General features: G+C 44.6%; 1 protein-coding gene across 13 annotated transcripts in view; it reads left to right on the top strand.

The window, feature by feature from the left end:
- Window positions 1-4,923: 4,923 nt before the first annotated feature.
- The window catches only part of ZNF618 (zinc finger protein 618), a 180,926-nt gene continuing 164,916 nt past the window's right edge, over window positions 4,924-20,933 (top strand). For 8 of the 13 annotated variants that reach the window (XM_067040911.1, XM_067040901.1, XM_059071237.2 and 5 more), the window contains exon 1: window positions 4,944-5,059. In XM_067040911.1, coding sequence (XP_066897012.1) covers window positions 5,027-5,059 — 33 coding nt within the window. In that variant the 5' untranslated portion in view covers window positions 4,944-5,026. Of the gene's footprint in view, window positions 5,060-20,933 lie in introns of all 13 variants that reach the window. The other 5 variants (XM_067040907.1, XM_067040908.1, XM_067040906.1 and 2 more) reach the window with 2 other exon arrangements.

Genomic DNA, 20,933 nt, shown 5'->3' with positions numbered 1-20,933 from the left:
AGTTCCTGGACCAGTGATTGATCTCAGGCCCTGCCAGTGAAAGCACTGAGTCCTAACCACTGGATCAACAGGGAATTCCCGAACCTGTCGATTTTTATTGCAATCACCAGACATTTCCATGGGGGTAGCCAGAGCACTGTGGAAGGAGCCCGGCCTGAGAGTCAGACTGGGCTACCACTGGCTGGGTTGGGCAAGGACTTGAGCCTCAAATTCCTCACCTTTAAAATAAGGGTGATTGTACCTTCTCTGCCCATCTCAGAGATGTAGCGGATCAAATAAGAAAATGCTGCCATCTTGTTTAGTAAATTGCTAAGAAATCGTATAAGACTGGATTGTGTGGTTCTCTCCCATCATGTAGAGACTTAGGCAGCCTGAGTCTCCCAGGAAGGGGTTTCACAAAAGAGCTTTATTTAGGCTTAAAAAAGAAACTCAGCTTGAGGAAGAAGACACCATTTTGTGTCTTCATTCTGTTCCACACTCTTAAGAACCTACTGTTTCACTCTAAAGGCATCTTCTTCAACAAGATCAACCCACAAGATTTTAGCTAAGACCCAGGTTCTGTTTCAGACCCAAAGGCTATTTCTGGGGCAATTCCTGTCTCTCCGTTCCCCTCATCTGCCTGTGACACAAGCTTGACATCTACCTTGCACTCTCACTTGACAAAATCTCAAAATCTCACCATTCTCAATATCTGATTACCTCCCTGCCCAGCCTACCACACCCACTTCCCTAAGGAATGGGTCTCCAAAGTCTCTGTGTGTTATGTGATGGCATTTCCCTTGTTCATCAGTGATTGGCTCCTGGTGGCATCTGAGCCGATGAGCTTGGCGAACCACATTCTCTGTCCCAAGAAGTTGGACTGGAACACAGAGATACCAGTCAGCACCTGTTGGCACTGAGGTCATTTTGACTGTGTACCCAGAGAGGGAGACAGCACCCACCTGGAGAGAGGTGGGAAGGAAGGGGGGCAGAGAGACAGACAGAATGAATTGGAGCTGAGACGTCCGGAGACCTGTTGCACAGAGTGTTGGAGAGAGCAAGCCTCGTTCCTGATGATTTTCTAGCTCCTGGCTCCAAACCTCTGGAGGTTTCATTTCATTTCCTGCCCTTGGGTACCATGATTTAATTTAATAAAATAACACTTTTTTGTTAAGCAAGATTGTGTTCCTACTGGTTACAACTAAAAGAGTGTTGATAAGACTGCTAGGCTTACCCCCATTTTACAGAGACAGAAGCTAAGGCATAGTGATTAAGTCAGGAGCCCAGGGTCACACAGCTAGTCAGTGGCAGAGGCTGGAAACTCGTGTCTCTGATTCCAATAGCTGACATGTATGGAGTATGTTCTTTATACTAGGCACTTTCTAAAAGCTTTAAGTGTATTATCTCATTTCATCCTCAAAGCACCCCTACTGTCAGCACCACAGAGATAAGGGGAGATTGAGCTGTCTGCTCAAGATCAGGTAGCATTCGAGGGCCAGAGCCAGGGCTGGGTGGGACCCAGGCTGTTGACTCCACAGCCTGGGCTCTTAGTAATTAAAGCAGTGTTGGTTCTGGGGGAAGTGGGCTGGGGATGGAAGGGGTCAGAAGTTTCTAGAATTTGATAAACACAGGTATGTCAAGCTGAATCATGGACCCTTAGAGTATAGGTAAGCCCTTGGAGGTCCCTACTTGACTATGTATCCACCTAATGTAAGTGTCTGTTCCCAGCAGCTCTGACCTATGGTCATCCTGTCCCTGTCGTATCGTGGTGCCTGTTCCATCATTGAGCAGGTCTTGTCCTGCCCCCAGGCTCTCACTAAATACTCCCTGTCCTCCCCCCAACCCCATCCCTGCTTGTGGTGAGTCTACTCTTAGTTAACCTCCTGAACAGTGATAAATCACAGCTCTGTGTGACTGATGTTTCCACTATGGTTTGGGACACGTGTGCGTTCATTTAGAAACCAGATTTTGTCAGGAAGATATCAAGCCCAGTCTTCGTCCCCTGAGCATATACCCTTCATGGCCCAGGAGGGACAGAGTGAAGAGGGACAGACCCTCCAGGGCCAGGACCTCGATGGAGGACACACCTCCCTCCTCTCAGTGGTGTTAAATGCACTCTAGGCTCTCTGTCGGTATGTGCCTCATGGAAGAGAAGGCCCAGTTCCTGTGACCGTGGGTACTAGAGAAGCAGAAAAGGCTTGCAGTCATTCCAGAAAGAGAAGGCTGAGAAGGTCCCGTGAGTATTTTCCAGGCCTTAGGTGCCTGAAAAATCATTCCAGGTTGGGGTCACTGACCCTTTTGCGAAATCGGTGAAAGTCAGAGATTTTCTTCCCCAGAATGCACATGTAGAGATAAATTTACTTAAGGCATAAAATTTCTTAATTCATGGGTCCCCAAACCTATTTAAGAATCCCTGATCTAAAGAGACTCTGCCATCCAATTTCCGACCCAGAGAGGAAGGATGCTTCCACCCAGCCTTCCTGCAGGGTGTTATTCCTCTTGGAATCTTCACCGACCCCCCTGGGGCTAGGTTAGGTCCCTTCTCTTTCCCCTATGCCTGTGCATTTTGCTGTTGGCACTGTATGACAATGGCTTTTAAAATTTGGTCCTTAGACCACCAGCATCAGCATCACCTGAGGACTTGTTAGAAATGCAAATTCTTGGTCCCTACCCCTGACTGGTTAAATCAGAAGTCTGGGTGGGGCTCAGCAATCAGTGCTGGAACCGGCCCTCACTGCGATTCTGAGGATCGCTCAGGTTTGAGAAGGGCTGCTGCAAGCAATCCTCTTTTCCATTGTGCAGCTGCCCCACTAGACACAACATGCCTGGCACATAGTAAGTGCTCAACGACTATTTATTGCATCACGTTTTCCTGACTCCCAGGGCAGGATTTTTTCCCTTGGTACCCCATGGCTCTCAGCCGTGGTGACTGAGACGCAGTGTTGTTTTGGATCCAGTTTTTTTCTGTTCCAGGGCCTTAAGTCAGGTGTGGCTCCGCTAGGCAGAGTAGGGGGTCTGGTCTTGAGACAGGTGCTTAGAAACCTTCACACAGGGATGGAGCCAGAGAGACATCACGCATGGAGCATTTCCCTGGGTAACAGGGCCTCAGCCATCTGGTGGCTGAGGGGCAGACAGGCCTGGGGCTGCCTGGCCTGCACGTGTGTCCCGGGCTCACAGGAGCCCAACACTGCCAAGCTCCACGGGCTGCCCTGCTCCTCTCGGCGCCTGCCCTACACTAGCCTTGGCACAGGCTGCCAAACCTTTGCCAGGGATGCGCTTGTCAGGCTGGCAGGGAGAAAAATGGCCACTTTTTATTTTCAACGACTTTCCAGCTTTGGGGGTAGTGGGGGAATGGTTCAGAGAGTCCTCTCACTCTCGTGTGTGTTTGGTCTGGAGAGGTGTGTGTCTCTTAATTCTCTGCCTCCTGTGTAGGGCTAAATTTCTCACATGTTCATTCTTTAGGGAGAGACAGTGTCTTCTATACAATCCCTTAGTTTCCGGACATTTAAAAAATAACTTTTCTAGAGGGTGCAGGGAAAAAATTTCTGTAACTCCTCCTGTCTCATATTGACCCGACTTCTTAAACATCAAACAAAACAAGACAAAACAAAACAACACACACACACACACACACACACACACACACACATTTGATTTTTTAAGGTCGGGGCAGAGAAGAGATACCTGTTTACCCTTAATTTCCAATGCTTTTAATTTTTAAAAGTATCCTTCTATTTTTCTCTTGGGAAGGGGTAAAGAAAGATTTCTCTCATCTCATATATCGCAGTTCTTCAAATATTTATTCTAAAAATCAATCAGTTGTGGGAGATGTGGGGCAGGTCGTTCACACTTTTAATTTTTTAAAAAATTTTGATTTTTTTGGAGGGTGAGGAGGAAATGGGGGAAAAATCCCCTTTAAACCTTCCCGAGTTACAAGAAGGCAGTTCCCAAATTTAAAAATAATCTGATTTTTTAGGGTGTTGGATAAAAATATTCTTGTTTATTTCACATAGAGTTTTGCAAATTTTTCTTTTTGAAATCAACTTGATTGGGGGATATGGGTGGGGCGTCTAACCCCCGCTTAACCTTTTGCCCTTCTGGTCTTAATTGGGGCCAGTTCTTCAAACTTTTATTTTTAAAATAAATACGTTCTTCAAAAAAAATTGACAGGAGTACAGAGAAACATTCTCTTTATCCCGCATTTCACATAAAAGCAGCTCCTCAAATATTTATTTTTAAATTCAATCTGATTGGGGGGGCTAGAAAGAGTCCCCTTAACCCCTCCTGTCTGACATAGGGCTAGTTCTTCAAACTTTTATTTTTCGATTACATTAGATTTTTTTGGAGGGGTGGTAGGGGCAATTGAGCCTTCCGATTCTTCCATAAGGCCAGTTCTTCAAACTTTATTTAAAAAATCAATCTGATTTTTTTGGGGGTGGAGGGGGGAGCCGAGGAGTTCCCATTAACTCCTTGTGTTCCGTCCAGGGGCGGCTCCCCAAACTTTTCTTCCGACGTGAAAATGACCTCTCCGAGGGGCTGGAGAGCGGGGGCAGGGCAGGAGGGCGCCGGGGGGCGGGTGCCGGAGGCGCGGGGAGAGCGGGGCGCGGCGCGGGAAAGTTTGGGGGGCGGGTGCGCCGCGGCCCGGGGGGCAGGCTGGCGGGCGGGAGCGGCGCGCCCGGGGGCCGGCCGGCTTTGTGTGCGGCGCGGAGGCCGGCGGCGCGGAGGCCGAGGCCGAGGCCCGGAGCTCGCGGGCCGCGCGGCGAGGCCGGCCCGGGGGCGGGCAGGGCGGCGGGGGGCGGCCGCGGGCCCGCGAGGGGCTGCTCGGCGGCTGCGGCGGCGGCGGCGGGTGAGGGCCGGGGGTGGGGGCGAGGGCCGGGCGCCCCCCCCCGCGCGCCCCCAGCGCCCCCGCCCCCCCGGCCTGAGCGGGGCGGGCGGAGGAGGGAGCGGCGGCGGCGGCGGCGGCGGCGGCGGCGGCATTGTGCGCGCACCAGCAGCCCGGCCCGGGAGGAGCAGGACGCGCCGGGGCCGCCTCCTCCCGCACGGACCCATGAACCAGCCGGGCGGCGCGGCGGCTCCGCAGGTACGACGGGGGGCCGGGGGCATGCACAGCGCTGGGGACCCCGGGGGGCCGGGGCCCGGGGCGCTGCGCCACTTCATTGCAAGATTTGCAAAATGCAAAGTGCCTGGGCACGTTTGCGGGCTTTTTTGTGGGCGCAAACGGGAGGGTCGGGGTCTGGAGAGCCCCCCCGGGCGCCGCGGGGTGTGAGGAGGGTGGGGGTGACGGGGGGGTCTTTTCGGGCCCCCACCCGGCGCCCCCTCCAGCCCCTGGCTCGGACCGGAGCCCAGAAAACAAAGCGGCGAGAGAACAGAGCAGCCATTTCAGTTTGGACAATTCACATTTTGCAAAAATACAACCCCTTCCAGCTCTCCCCCCTCCCCCCCAAATTTGCAATTTCCCCCTGACCCTCTGTGCGCTCGGGGTCCCTGATGACCCCCCGGGAGGTCTTTCCCCCCTGGTCGCCTGTCTTTGCAACAATCTTTTTTTTTTTAGGCCATATTTCCCTTTCTCAATTTTTTTTCTAATTTTTCTTCAAACGGTAGTTTTTTCCCATTAAAACGACGCCACCTAGAGGATACTATTTTGTAAATAAAAAAAATTAAAATTGAAAAGAAATATTTTTTATTTCTTATTTTTTCAAAAGTTTGCTCTATAAGACAGTGGAGGGGAAAGAGATTCTTTTTTTTTCTTTTTGGGGTTGACAATTTTCACTTTGATCTTTCCAGGAGTATAGAGACAATTTTTATTTCTGAAGCCAAATCCAGATAATATGTAAATGAAAATTAAGCTGGAATTTGAATGAATTTAGTTTTTGAAGGGGAGAAAGCAAAAAGCCTTCTAAAACCAAAGTCAGTTTGGCTGCCCAACTCATTTTAGTTTGAGAAAAAAACTATTTGGGTTGAGGAAAGGAGGGAAATTGTTGAGTTTAGGGGAAACTGGGAGAATTGGCTTTATTGAAGCAATTAGAAATTGTACTTCATTGTAATTTGGAACTTGTTTAGCTCAGCGGGCAAAAAAGACTAATTTTGCCATTTGGCAATATTTAAAGTTTTTCTATTTCCAAGAAGGAAGGGTTTAAAAGAGAAAATAGACCCTAAAATGTTGGCTTTGGACACACCCAAAAATTGTAGGTTTTAAAAAAAATTTTTTCATTTATGTTTTACTGCATTTGAATCCCAAGGTTCTAAAGAAAAACAGAAACTGGAAAAGTTAGAGTGAAATCCTGTCTTTTTTTCCCTGCATTTGTTGGGTTTTGTGTTATTTTTTTTTGTTTTGATGGAATAATTAAGACTGTTTTCTGATTTTGTTTCCTGAAAGGTCTAGGCATTTCTTTTTTTGTTGTTGTTTTATCAAGAAAATGTCAGAAACCTTTTCTGAGCAATGTTCAGTGGAAAAGAAATGTAAATTCATTACATTATACAAATTGAGTAGCCCACAGATTTGTAGGAGAGACCGCCATTAAAATAAGATATGCATAATTAACATTATTATGAAAAAACTAACAGTGGATTCACAGAAGCTCATTTTTTATGACATGCAACTGAATCAGTTGATAAATACAAGGGTTGAGGAATCCTTGGTAGGAAGAAAATTTTCCTTTCTGTGTGCTTGCTCAGTCTTCCAATTTGAAAATTTTATTATTGGAAAAAAAAAAAAAAGCCGGATTGGTTTCAGCCTCTTTGATTGTGATGTGGGGTTGATAGTTCATTAGCATTTGGTATTTTTCACAAATTTGATTACTTTCAAATGGGGCGAAAATCCAAATCCATTAATCTTGATCATTGGGGGGGGGGTGTCTGTGATTTTTTTTTTTTAAGTACAAATTTTACTGACTTAAGGAAAGATAAAAGAGAGAAGAACAGAGAGGAGGTGAAAATTCTGATTTTTATCCATCTTCTCTAGTAGAATACTTACTTTGCTGAAAAAATGGGGTAAAACACCAATTCAGCTGATTCTAGTATCAAAATTTAATTTTTTTTTTAAGGAAAAAAATCAAAATATAAACAAAAGCCAAACCCAAAGGTACTTGTCTTTGGAACATGAAAGCATATGTGCAAATAGTATTTGATGTAGTTTTTTTGGCCTTCAAAAGAATCAAATAAGGTGAAATCCCCCCACCCCAATTTCTTTTTTTTCTTTGAGAAGACAAATACTGACTGAATTGAAATTTAACGGAGGAAAATAAGGTACTTATCCAAAGTTGAAGGGTTATTTGTGATAAATTAGTATCTGAACTTGCTGGGGATTTTGCACCAAAAAAAAAAAAAAAAAAAAAGTTCTAATTTTTCTGTCCAGAAGGAGGGGAAAATATTGTTAGCATTTGTGGAGTGGGATCTTGATGGGACCTGATGATGGGTCACACAGGGCTAGGACAGGAAACCGTATCCCCTTTCGCCAGTCACCAGCTGGTCTTAGAAGAAATGATGGCCCCAGTCCATGGATTCCCATCCCCGTTTTTTGGAAATTCAGTTTTCTAAGGGGATACAAATTATGTGAAATATATTTGACAGTGACAGAGTTTCGACATTACCCATCAGCACCATTGCATTTGGGAGATTTTTACTTTTTTAGTAACAAAATCCTTCAGGGCTGACTGGCCACATTCTGACATTTGGAATGAGCTTTTTTTTTTTTTTTTTTTTTTTAAATAGAGCATAATTAAAAATTTTTTCTCTGTTGAATTATTTAGGCCGATGCCTAGGACGGTCAAAGAATTTATAATTTCCAAGGGCTCTGGAGGCCTCATGAGACAGTAGGGCCAGCTTAGCAAGTGATGGAGGAGAGCTGTGCCCTGGACTGGGGAGGGGTGGGTTGGGCACCCTTACCGGGCATCTGAGAAAAAGTCAGGATCGTAGATAACAGGTTATTTCTGGTGCAAGGAATAAAAGTATTGCAGCACATCCCTCTGTGTGTCCTGGATCTCCTGACACACAACTCAGATTCCTTCATTCCATTCTATTGAAATTTTGTTGTGTTGTCTACGGTTTAAAGGGAACTCCTGGCTAGAAATTGAAAATCATCTCTGTTTTGTAGGTCTGTTTTTTCTTTCTTTCTTTCTTTCTTTTTTTTAATTGGTCATTCGGATCATGTTTGTTGTTAAGGAAATAGAGGTGCATGCTGGCACTGTTGGGGGCGGGGTCAGTTTTCTTTTGTTTCTATTGGCATCTCTCAGGATTGAGACCTGACCTGGGCCATACCTCTCTCACCTCCTATCATGGATGGAAGTGTGACCAGAAATGGATATTTCAGCTGATTTTTTTGTTAGGTCATGTCTGTTCACCAAACTCTTTTTTAATATTGGGCAAAAAATCTGGCAGATTGGACTTGAGGGGTGGTAATTTGATGATGGGCTGAGTTATTTTGGTGAAAGATCATTTATGCTCAGTTTCACAGAGGAGACTCTTATTAATGTTTTGCTTTTCTGCCTAAGGAGGGTTTTTTTTTTTTCTAATAAGGTTTGAAATTTCAAGGGCTTGCTTTATAGCTTGACTTTGGACCAAGCTAAGAAGAAGGGTTTGCTTATACTTTCAGCCCTGCACAGAGGTGAACTTGAACAAGGGCTCTTGCTTTTGCAGAAGGAAAGCAACAAAGATGGCTGGTCAGTGTAAGCAACAAAGATGGCTGGTCAGTGTAAGTGTGACCTCTCTCTGGTCCTAGAAAATAAATAGCCAATGGTTTGTTTCGTTTGAGAAACAGAGTTTAAAAACTACTCCATTGTCAGACACAATTTCCCCGCCCCCTGCCCCCACCTTTGACTCAGCTCTTGGCTTGCTGCTTCCTCTGACCTCAGAACCCTCATGTCTTCTCCTTGGTGGGGTGATGAGAATTTCCTTGTGTGTTTCACTGGATGTATAGGCTGACTTTTCACGGTCATGGTGAAATTTGGAAATTTTTTCACGTGTCTCCTGCCTGGTGGTGGCAGGTGAAGTGGCTTTGTGGGTACACGGGAGCCCTAGCTCTCCCAAAGTCTTGCTGTATGACCTTGGACAAAGCACTTTTTCCTTCTGAGCCTCAGTTTTTGCATTTGTCATATGAGAGCTTTGGATCAAAACAAAGATATTAATAAATAGTTTTCTTCTCTGATTCTGACTCCAAGTAATGGGCTATAGCTGCCTGGATCACTGTGTTGAGAAGGATTCTGAGGTCACATCTGGACTCCCATATTCTGGAGAGTGGGGTGCAGTGGTCAAATAGCAGTGTCCATCACAGAGTGGGGAGTGTACCTCTTACTCACCATACCCAGGCTAGGCAGTGAATCATGACCCATCAGTGGGTTGTAAAATCAATTTAGTGGGTCACAATCAGCATGAAAAAAAAAAAAAGAATGGAATAGAATACAGGGGAACACAAACTAGCAGAAGCAGAGCTATGTATTGAAGGTAAGTGTTGTCTCATGAAACTTTAGTTTTATTTACATATGCCGATGTATGTGCATGATAAAGGTAAGTCCTATCGTGAGTCACGGTTAAAAGAGTTTGACGGATACTGGTCTAGATGATTGACAGTGATGTGATCCAAGAACATCGCATGTTTCTGTTTACACTTCATTTTCTTATTTATTATCCCAGTTGACTTTCACATGAACCCAGTGGGGTAGGTGTCCTGGCCCACATGTTTTGTCACCCTGGTTGAGTCTGCCTGAAGGGCCAGCTGTGAAGAAGTCTCCGCTGCACGGCAGTCAGGCACACACCTCAGCTTGTTGGCCTTGGATGAGACGGGAAGGACAGGTGCTATGTCTTTCCACAGTGAAACAGCATCTTTGCCAGGTTCTGTGGCTGGAATGGAGACTTTAAGTAGCATGGGGTCCGTGTCGTGGTGGGAGGGAGAGCAGCCCCCGTTACTTTCAGTCCTCACTTTTACTTCAGATTGCCAGAGGAATTTTTGTGGAGTTAAAGAGTTCATGCTTGTGCTATATTTAAAGTCCAGTCAGACTCTGAGCGAATGTCTATATATTTGTGTGTGTGCCCTTCCTAAAAACTCTAGAATTGCTGTCTTGGTCTCCTCATCTTTTAAATGTGTCAGGCCAGCGCTGTCCAGTCGAAATATAACTTGAGCCACAAATGTGAGTCACGTATGTCATTTAAAAGTTTCTGGGGAATTCCCTGGAGGGACTCTGTGCTTCCATTGCAGGGGCCACGGGTTCAATCCCTGGTCTGGGAACTAAGATCCTGCATGCCGTGCGGCATGGCCAAAACAAAACAAAACAACAAAAATAAATAAATTAAAAAAATGAAATTTTCTGGTAACACTTTAAAAAACTAAAAAGAAGCAGGTGAATTTAATTTTAATAATATAGTTCATTTAACCCAAAGTATATCTGCAATGCTATCATTTCAGTATTCATTAATATAAAAATTATTAATGTGCTATTTTACATTCTTTCTTTGGGGGGGTATTAAGTCTTTTCTGACTAGCCACATTTCATGAGCTCAGTAGCCACATGTAGCTCCTGGCTTCTGTATTGGATAGCACAGGGTCAGACCAGGGTTCCATCTCATTGTTGTTACTGGGTGTCCTCAAAAGGTTATGACACATCTTTGAAAGTTCTTGGTGTTTGCTGGTGGGACTTCGTTCTGAACCCTCGATGCTCTGAGGCATTTCAGCCTGTAGTGGTGATGCGTTCCGTCCATTTAGCCTCTTCTGGCTAAAGTGGTCCACGCCCCCCTTTTATTTGTCCCAAAGCAGTCTTCTGCCAAGGTTAGGCCAGAATGCTTTAGTTAAAAGTGACAAATGATGGCTAGCAACTCCAGAATGTTGTGTCTCAGCATGTGTGCCGTTGAAGTCGAGAAGTACAGGAGGCTGTCGTAGGAGGTGGGTTTTTAATCAAGTATTGCCTGAAAGAAGGATTAAGGTGGAAGAAGACAGCAGGTGGGTAGGACCAGGGTTGGGGTCCTCAGGGTGGGGGGAGATCCAGGGGCAAAGATGGTCTGTCAGTGAAATCCATTTCTGAATTGATTGTGCAACCACCATGAAATCCCCCTAGGATAGGCCTTAAGTTAGAAGCATAGAAAATTTCTGACACCTCCCCCAGTTGGTGAAATGGAAAGGTGGTTTTGAGGTCAGCCAGACCAGAGTTTAAAATCCAGCCTCATTGTGTGGTTGGCGTTATGTTACTTTGGGAAAGTCACCTCCGGTTTTGGAGCCACAGCTTCTGCATCTGGGCAAAGGCGGGTAATAATCTTGACCTTGAAAGGCTGTTCTATGATTAAATGAAGCAATTCATGTGTTGCATCCAGCCAGTCCTTAGAAGGTTGTCCTTAGAAGATGGTCAGTACATGTCAGTAATGCCTGACCCAGTGGTCTCCATTTGGGGAGATTGAGTGCCAGTGACAAGAGTTTTGGTAGTTCTGGAAACTTGATGACTTATCTTTAATAGGCAGAGTTAGGTAGCAACAGAAAACGTACGCTTTTTTGGTTGTTGCTTTATTTTAGAACAGACTAGGATGAGACATCCCTTGGACCTTGCACATCTTTCTTGTCAAAAGTGGTCTCAATGCTTTCATTTCAGGGATGCTCTGGCTCCTCCAAGTATTTCTGGATTTGTTTCAAAGCCTGTGGCACATTGTTGAAAGGGACAAATCTTAATTCGTTGTGAACTGTCTACCATTGAGCTTCTCTGCTCATACTGGGCCTTCTGTCTCTTGTGCCCTTTCCCTCCTTTGTCTCTGCTCCATGAGAAACCAGACCCCCACCCCACCCCCCGCCCCATGAGACCTACCTGCACGTCCCCTTCTGTGGAGACTCCCTGAGCCTCCCCAAACTGCAGTACTTTCCAGGTACTCTGGGCCCACAGATGAGAGTTGGTTGTTCGCATTCTGTCTCGCCAGCCGGCTTGTGAGTTCCTTGAGGGCAGAGATCATGGGTTACTCATTTTAGGGTCTGGCACGGAGCAGCAGCTCAATAAATAAATGTTTGATGACTTAATTTGATTTTTTGGAAAAAGCTCAGATCATCTGGATTTGGGTCTGGTGAAGAGTAGGTGACCAGTTTGGGGTTTGGCCATTTGGTCAACACCAGTGTTTTGTGTTCTTTATCTAAGAAAATAGATTTTCTTAGAGCTGGCTCTGAAGCCCATGGTTCCCTTGGAATAATAAATCAGACAGGGCTCCTTGGATGGCTCCTTTGACTTTACATGCCGTGGAGACTTTTTTTAAAGTTCCCCATCCCCCTTCGCTCCTGTTGTGTAAACCATTTCCTTAAATGGTTGGGGGTCATATCTGGGGTTATCATCCAGATTTGCAGGTATGGCAAATGGGACCCAGCATGTCTACGGAGGTGGAAAAGGGGGGTGTTCCTTGAGGTGGAAGGGACTTGACAGTACCCTGTCCTTGCTCTAGGAGCTGGTCTTGGCCATGGGCCCTGGAATTGGACTTCAGGGAGCTGTTTGCAGAACAGCTGGTCACGTGTGCCCCTTAGATGTGAAGTAGCTAAATGTGTGATTTGATGTTCAACCAGACCCCACCTTTGGTCGGATTCCCATTTGCACATGCCAAAGATTCAGGGAAAATTTATGGGAGAAAATGAGAATGTTCTGTTTATTTGCTTAATTTTTTTTTCTGTAAGTTTTCGAAAATGCTGTCATTGTTAATACTTTATGGCCCAGGTCAGCAGGTGAGCACAGGATCCCGTATTTCCTCAATGGTCAAGTTCCCACATTTTCATATTTCTGAAATTGGAATGTGTTTTACAGTAGATGTGTTCTGTTAGAGCACTATTTCTCCCTCTTTTTTTTTTTTAATCTCAAAAAGCTATTATAAAATCGATGGTGTATCTAACAGTCTAAGGCACCTTGGAATTGAGGATATAGAGTGTCCTGTTCCTGGTGGGGTGGACTGTGACATTAGGGACTTCCAATCCTGCCCTTTTTCTTTTTAGAATATTTACTTATTTATCTGTCTGTCTATTTATTTATTTATTGGCTGCATTGGGTCTTCATTGCTACGCGTGGGCTTTCTCTAGTTGTGGTGAGCTGGAGCTATTCTTCGTTGCCATGTGCGGGCTTCTCACTGCGGTGACTTATCTGTTGCAGTGCACGGGCTCTAGGCATGCAGGCTCAGTAGTTGTGGCTTGTGGGCTCTAGAGCTCAGGCTCAGTAGTTGTGGCGCACGGGCTTAGTTGCTCCGTGGCATGTGGGATCTTCCCGGACCAGGGCTTGAACCCATGTCCTCTGCATTGGCAGGCGGATTCTTAACCACTGCACCACCAGGGAAGCCCTCTGCCCTTTTTTTTACCTTGCTTATGTCTGGGTTTGGCTTCTCCACCTGTACAGTGAGGCTGGAACTTCGCCTTGGGAAGAAGCATCTGGAACTCTGAATTAGCACCCCTTTCGTTTTGTGTCTTGCTGGGGCCCCTTCTCTATAAGGCAGAAGTAACCAGTGGGAGGCAGGTGAAGCCTTGTGAACAAGTGGTCCCTTCTGTATGGCCACATGGATGAGCTGTCCTACCAGTGGCAGAACACCAGCTGGACATTTCCAAGGGTAGAACAAACAGATTGAAGTTGAAGGGACAAGGCTCCGCGCCCCTCTCTGCTCCACTACTTAATCATATTGTGATCTTTGTCAAAGTATTACACTTTGTTTTCCGTTATCTGTAAGGTGGTGATGATATTGATGATAAAGATAATAAGTGTGGCACAGGGTTCTTGTGAAAAGTTGCGAGGGATGGGAGAAAATAAGCTTTGTAAAGGGCAAAGTGCTTTTCACTTGCGGCATGTTATTTGTACATCTAATCCAGGGATGGTAAATAAGTAATATGCATGCCGACACTCCCCATTTTTAAGCCTGTGGCAGACATTGGTAATCAATCATGGCAGTCTTTTCCATTGAATCTGGCCAGTGGCCTCAGAGCCCTTCTTGCTATGATGCTACCACATGAAGCCAATTTGTCATTTCTGATCTAGTCACACACACACACACACACACACACACACACACACACGTACCTGGGAGGAGAGGTGGAGTTCCCACTTCAAGCCTCAGATTTCTTAATTCCTCAACCAGTGCTTTTCCTACTATTTGCACATATACTGTGTCAAAAGGAATTAATTTGGTCTTGAGAAATAGTGAGAGGATCTTGACTCCTCCCTTCCCTGTTGTAATTAGATACCCTTGGGGTTGTCATCAAAGCAGGGCTGGGTAACCTGCTTCTCTGTCTGATCCCTGAGTGATCAAAGGGGAGATGCAGGGGCTGGGCCACTGGGTTGGGTGGTGTGTTGCCCGCTCTCTCACTCCTGTGCTGTAGATGACGTGGCAGAGGGGCAGGGCAGGCCCTGGGGTTCCTGGATGACCACGTGGGTTTATGACAGGTTACACTCTAAGACCATAGTCAAGTTCCTCAGTCCCTGGGCATCTTAATTTCTATATCTGGCACCTGAGATGGACATAATCCTTCAAAGGAGTGAAATGAGACAGCATATTTAAAAATGCTTTTTAAACTCTGAAGCCCTACATATGGGTTATTTTGTTTTGTTTTTATTTTATATGTGTTAATTTTTATAACTAGCGTTAATCACTAATTATTAGTATCCTGTTGGGTAGATTGTATAAACCCAGAGTCACAGATGGGTGCCCACAAGGTGAATTGGCCCCTTATCTTTTTTATTTGATTTGATTTGCTGGCCTAAGGTTTAAAAAGTTCAGAACTTTTCAGCCTTTGCAGTATATGTGTTCCCTGTTTTGAGTCAGTTTCCTACCTCCTCTGATTTCGATCCTGTATGTGACCTGCTGCGCCCTAGAAGGCACTGGGGTCTGCATACCCCGGTGTACCCTCTGTTTGTTAATCTGCTAAGTGGGAGAACAGCCTATTTGTATACCCCTCACAGGCTTCTTGCAAGCATCCCATGTGTTAACGGACTCAAAAATGCTTCATAAACAGGGAAGAGCTGGAGAAACATGTTGGTGACAACTCCTTTCTTTTCTTAAAAAGGAAAGGAGGGAGGCTGAGGTGAGGATGGTATTGAGTCAACAGAAAAATGATATAAATATTTTGGCTGACAAAGCAGAAGGAGGCTTCACATATAAGCTAAAGAGAAAAAATGGAGTCAGGTGATACTCCGCTCCCCAGTCTGCTATAGAAAACACGGGAACACTTGCTTTCTAGTGAAGCGAGTTCTTTGTCAGGGATGGAATCTCTGATTCCCAGGGGCCAGCCCTGGTCCTGGGGGGGATCCAGGGAGAAACGAAATCTCATATCTCCCCTATGGGTGGAAATGACTCCTACCAAGTGGAGGAGATCTGAGTGTCCCTCAGCAAGCCCCTGGCTTGCCGTTTGCTGGTAACATTAAAAGTCAGAAGCTGTTTTGGCTCCCTTTCTGGATGTGTTATTGTTCGAGACAGCATGCCCGAGGGGCTAGCCATTCTACCTCTCAGCTTTGAGCCTCCTCCTGGACAAATTCTCACCAGCCCCAACATGCTTACAGAGAATTGAGAATGGGAATTTTTATCAGGTGAAATTTTGCAGGGAATTTGTGTTCTGTTTTATTTTGGGCTCAGAGTTTTGCGAGACAAGTGAACATAGCCAGAGCCCTTGGAATACCCAGAGAGATTAGATGAAGACATTTTTGGATGCTGGAGATTTTTAAAAAAAATTTCATCAACTGGGGAAAAATAACTATAAAAATTTAAGTACATTATGTGGGTGTTTCTTATAATGTATGCTGGAAAAGCAGAAAGTGAAACTGATCTGAAACTAAAACTGGCCTGAAATGAGGCCTCAGGGAAGGAAAACTTCTCTGGGGTGTTACTAGCTTGAGGTGAAATTTGTTGTGAGGCTAGTCTTTTTGCATCAGAGGAGTCTAGAGCTAAAAGGGCTCATGGAGATTATTTATTAAGTCTGTACCATCCAATATGTATTGGTAACCACTAGCCAGCCGCATGTTGCGCCGTTAAGTGTAAGATTCACACTGGGTTTTATTTTATTTATTTATTTTTTATTGAATTATAATTATGTCTTCTCTAGGTCTGGATCTTAAAGACTTAGTAGGAAAAAATGACTAGAAGATCTGTCATTATATATATATATATATATTTTTTTTTTTTTAAACATCTTTATTGGAGTATAATTGCTTTACAATGGTGTGTCAGTTTCTGCTTTACAACAAAGTGAATCAGTTATACATATACATATGTTCCCATATCTCTTCCCTCTTGCGTCTCCTTCCCTCCCACCCTCCCTATCCCACCCCTGTAGATGGTCACAAACCACCGAGCTCATCTCCCTGTGCTATGTGGCTGCTTCCCACTAGCTATCCACCCTACATTTGGTAGTGTATATATGTCCATGCCACTCTGTCACTTCGTCACAGCTTACCCTTCCCCCTCCCCATATCCTCAAGGCCATGCTCTAGTAGGTCTGTGTTTTATTCCCATCCTACCTCTAATCTCTTCATGACATTTTTTTTCTTAGATTCCATATATATGTGTTAGCATATGGTATTTGTTTTTCTCCTTTTGACTTACTTCACTCTGTATGGCAGACTCCAGATCCATCCACCTCACTACAAATAATTCAATTTCGTTTCTTTTTATGGCTGAGTAATATTCCATTGTATATATGTGCCACTTCTTCTTTATCCATTCATCTGTTGATGGACACTTAGGTTGCTTCCATGTCCTGGCTATTGTAAATAGAGCTGCAATGAACATTTTGGTACATGACTCTTTTTGAATTATGGTTTTCTCAGTCATTATATTTAAAATACAGTTTACACGTTGAAATGATAGCATTTTATATATTGTGTTAAATAAGATATATTATTAAAATTAATTTTGCTTGCTTTTATTTGCATTTTTTACAATGTGGCTACTAGAAAATTTGAAATTACCTGTGTGGTTTATATTACATTCTTGTTGGACTGTGCTGATCTAAGGCAACCTGCATCCCCCAGAGACGGGGAGTAGCCTTCTCAGGGTCAGGTCACAGGGCAGCTTCATCAGGTCACTGGACAGACTACAAGACTCAAGAGTTTGGGATTGAGAAGGAAAGATGATGTAGTGGTGTAGGTATCATCACAACTAGGTGGTTAAAATGGAGGGGTAATGGGGAACTTGAGAGAGGGACAGAGAGAGAGAGAGAGAGAGAGAGAGAGACTAGTAATTCAGGGGGAAAAAATTAAACTGCTTCTCACTTTGCTTATCCATTCCCCTAAACATTAATTAAACACTTTGGAAGAAAGTAAACCTAAAAAGATGAGCAAAAACAAATCTAAAAGTTTACCCCTGACAATTGCTCTGATTGCCAAAAAATTTCAGTCTTTTTAGTCTTTAACTAGGGTCTTTTTGAATCAGAGTACAGCTCAGGGCTGGTTTGGGCTAAAAACCCAGGTTTTTATGGGTTTTTAAACCCATAAAATTTTAAATCCATAGGGGCTATGGATTTTGGGTCCTGTGGGGCTGGAAGCCATTCTTTTACGAAGTCAGGTCTGCTCCCTGTAATGATTTAGGAAGCAAGGTTTCTAGAAAACCCAGAGGGCATATAACCAGAGTGGACAGAGTGGCAGGTGAGGAGGTTACCTAGCTCCCCTGGCGTGTAGAGACCTGGAGGAGGGTGACTAACCTTGCAGGGAGTGGCAAAGTGCAACTTGAACCCAGGTCTGACTTTCCAGCCCAGTACTCCTGCTCTCAGTGGTTTGAAAGGAGCTTGAGCTATGTGTTGGAAATTCAACCTTACAAATTTTTTTTTCTTTAATCAGGAACTCTTTCTGTCAAAAGACTGAAGTTTAGCATTCTTATTTATCTCATTTGATTTTTGCAAAGTAGCATTTGTCTGCCTTGACCTATAATCATTGCACATTTGTTGGCTTGTTATATGCCAGGCACTGGGCTAAGCATTTAACATCTATTATCTCATTTAACACAATCACCCTGGAAAGTAGGGATTTTTTTTTCTTTTCTTTTCTTTTCTTCCCTTTTCTTTTCTCTTCTCTTCTCTCCTCCCCTTTTTTGAGAGAATTGAGATTCAGAGGTGAATGGAATTGCCCAAGGGCACACAGCTTGTAGGGGGCAGTTGTATTCAAATTCAGATGGATGCCAAATTCCAGGCTCTCCGCAGCCCTTTGAGGAAAGTGAAGTAACCGAGATGTGGAGTTGGTGATTGGCTAGGCCCTGAATCCAGCTCCTTAGATGCGCTGCCCATGCCCTGCTCTAAACCTCACCGTGAGGGGCTTGTCCTGAACTGTTGTGTCATGGGAACTTGCCCTCCCCACTCTGAGGACCTGGGTACGGCACTTGCTGTCTCCTGTTCCTCCTCAGCTCCCAGCGTGCCTCGGTGGACCCGGGCTATGTGTTTCATGCACACAGAGCCTTTAACACCGCATTTGAAAACAGTTGCAGAAGGTTTGCTGTAATTAATTACATTTGACATACTTGGAATCGGGGCCTCCTGGATTCAGAATGCAAATTTATGCCCAGACAGATGTAAGGTATGCTTGGAGCCAAGAGCTCTGGCACATCCCAGCCAGGGCCTGCAACATCGTTTGCTGCTCTGATGGGACTACTGTCACAGGCAGTGAGTGGTGGAGGCAGGACTCAAACTTGGGGATACCTGGAGCCCACAGGCTTTTGGAGGAGAAATAGCCCTGGGCTTTAAGGGCAGGAACCATGGGCTCTAGTCTGAGCCCTGCTCCTAACTCAGCTATTAGGGGAATCTCTTTTCCTTCTTTGGGTCTCAGTTTCCCCTACTATACAATATAAGGGCTTAGACTAGGTGGTCCTTCCCTCCCCCCCCCCCCCCCGGTCCTCCCCACCCCTCCCCTGCCCTCCCCTCCCCTGACCTTCCCTTCCCTATTATTTAGAGAGTCAGAACTTGGAGTGCTGGCTTTTGGGAGTATTACCAATTGAGGTGAGAAAGGCTTGTATAGGTTAGGTAAGCAGGAGGCTGTTGGAACACAGAGAGGGGTATACAAGACAAGGCCTGCTATCTAGACAAGATGTTGCTAATTTCCAGGGCTCCACATAGAGAAGTTATTTATTCTGCATCAGTCCCTCCTCCTACCCACATATACTCATCTCACCATCTGTATTAGATATCTATTACTGTATAACACATCACCCCAGAACTTAGTGGCTTGAAACAACAATAATCGTTTCTTGTCTCTCGTGGTTTCTGTGGGTTGGGAATTTGGGAGTGACTCAGCTGGTCAGTCTGGTTCAGGGTCTCTCTGTAGTTGTGGCCAGATGGTGGCTGGGGCAGGGGTCATCTTAAAGGCTTCCCCACTCTCTTGTTTGGAGCCAGGGCTTGGAAGACTCAAACAGATGGGGCTCCTGGAGCATCCATCCATCCATCATCCATCCACCTCCCCACCCATTTATTTATCTATCTGTATATCTATTTATGTATCTGTTTTTCTATCCATCCATCTATCTACTTGATACACCTATATCTATCCAATCTGTCCATCTATGTATCTAATCTATATCTATCTAATCTGTCTATTTATCTAATCCACCTGTCTTTCCATTTATCTCCATGTGGACTATCCAGCATAGAGATACTTGGCTGGACTTCTACATGGCACCTTGAGGCTCTGAAGGCACACGTCCTATGAAGACATAGAGCCAAGCAGATGCAGCATCTCCTTGAATGATTTAACCTCAGACATCATGCAGCACAACTTCCACGTCAGTCTGTTGGTTGAGGCAATTATAAAAGTGTGCCCCAGTTCAAGGGGAGAGACATAAACTCCGCCTCTCCATGGAGCTGTGTCAACGTCACGTTGAGTACGTAGGATAGAATATATATTGATGTGGCTCTTTGGAAAACACAGGCTGACATTCCAGTTGTCTGCTCACCAATCCATCTGTCTAGCTAGCTCTTCACATACTCATCCTTCTCTCTACTGACCCACTCATCCACCCATTTCATCTTTCCTTCCTTTGGACGTCTGTCCTTCCTCATGACTATCTGCTTATCCATGCATCCCATTCAGTCACCCAGCACATTTTGAGCACCTGATATGAGCCGGGGACAGCTAGGTGCTTTCAATAACAAACTCAAGGGGAGAATGAAACTAATGTTTATTGAGACCCTACTCAGTGTTAGTCTTTTTATCCTCAAAATAACAACGTAACATAGAACTATTATCATCTTTATTTACTGGTGAGGAAACCAAGGCACAGAGAAGTCACTTGCCCAGGGTCATTCAGCTAATGAGTGTCAGAGCCAGAATGTAAACTCAGGACTTCCTGATCACACTGTTCCTGGTTATCTCCATTCTGTTTCTGAGTATGAAATGGCTGTCCAAGAGTTGTTTCTACACTTCTATTTTTTTCCTAAGTGAAAATAGGTTCTTTTGTTTCCTGATTATAAAAAAAAATCATTACAAAAACATTAAAGCAGTTTAGAAAAACATGATTATTCTTTAAAAAATCACCCCAAATCCTACCACTTGTTCATATTTTGATGGACATTATTCAAGTCATCTCTCTGCATATTTAAATATATATGTAAATATTTATAGAAATGGGACTATATTCTTCATGCTGTTCAGTAGCCTGCTTTCCTTTTTTCTTTTTCAACTCATTGATATCTTTTTTTCATCAGTAAATTTGTTTATTATTTTACTGACTGTGTTGTATTTCCACTGTGTATGTGTCTTCAGATTTAGTGCCTGTAGGATTTTGGTTATTTCTAATCCTTTTACATGCGATTTTACATTCATTTGTATGGTGATCTCCTTGGCATCACTCACTAAAAGGCTGATCGCTGAATCACGGGATATTCACATTCTACAGATGGTATCAGTTACATTTCTACCAAGAGATTGGCAGTGCTCATTTTACACATCGTGGCCGTCACCTTGTATTGCCAGTACAAGGAAGTAACTCATTTGGCCTTTCATGAATGGATAAATAAAATGTGGTATAGACATACAATGGAATATTATTCAGCCTTAAAAAAG

Source organism: Kogia breviceps, chromosome 8 (assembly GCF_026419965.1).
Source record: "Kogia breviceps isolate mKogBre1 chromosome 8, mKogBre1 haplotype 1, whole genome shotgun sequence".
NCBI classification, from domain to species: Eukaryota; Metazoa; Chordata; class Mammalia; order Artiodactyla; family Physeteridae; genus Kogia; species Kogia breviceps.
The sequence above is the reverse complement of the archived record's forward strand: the minus strand, read 5'-3'. Positions and strand labels throughout refer to the sequence as shown.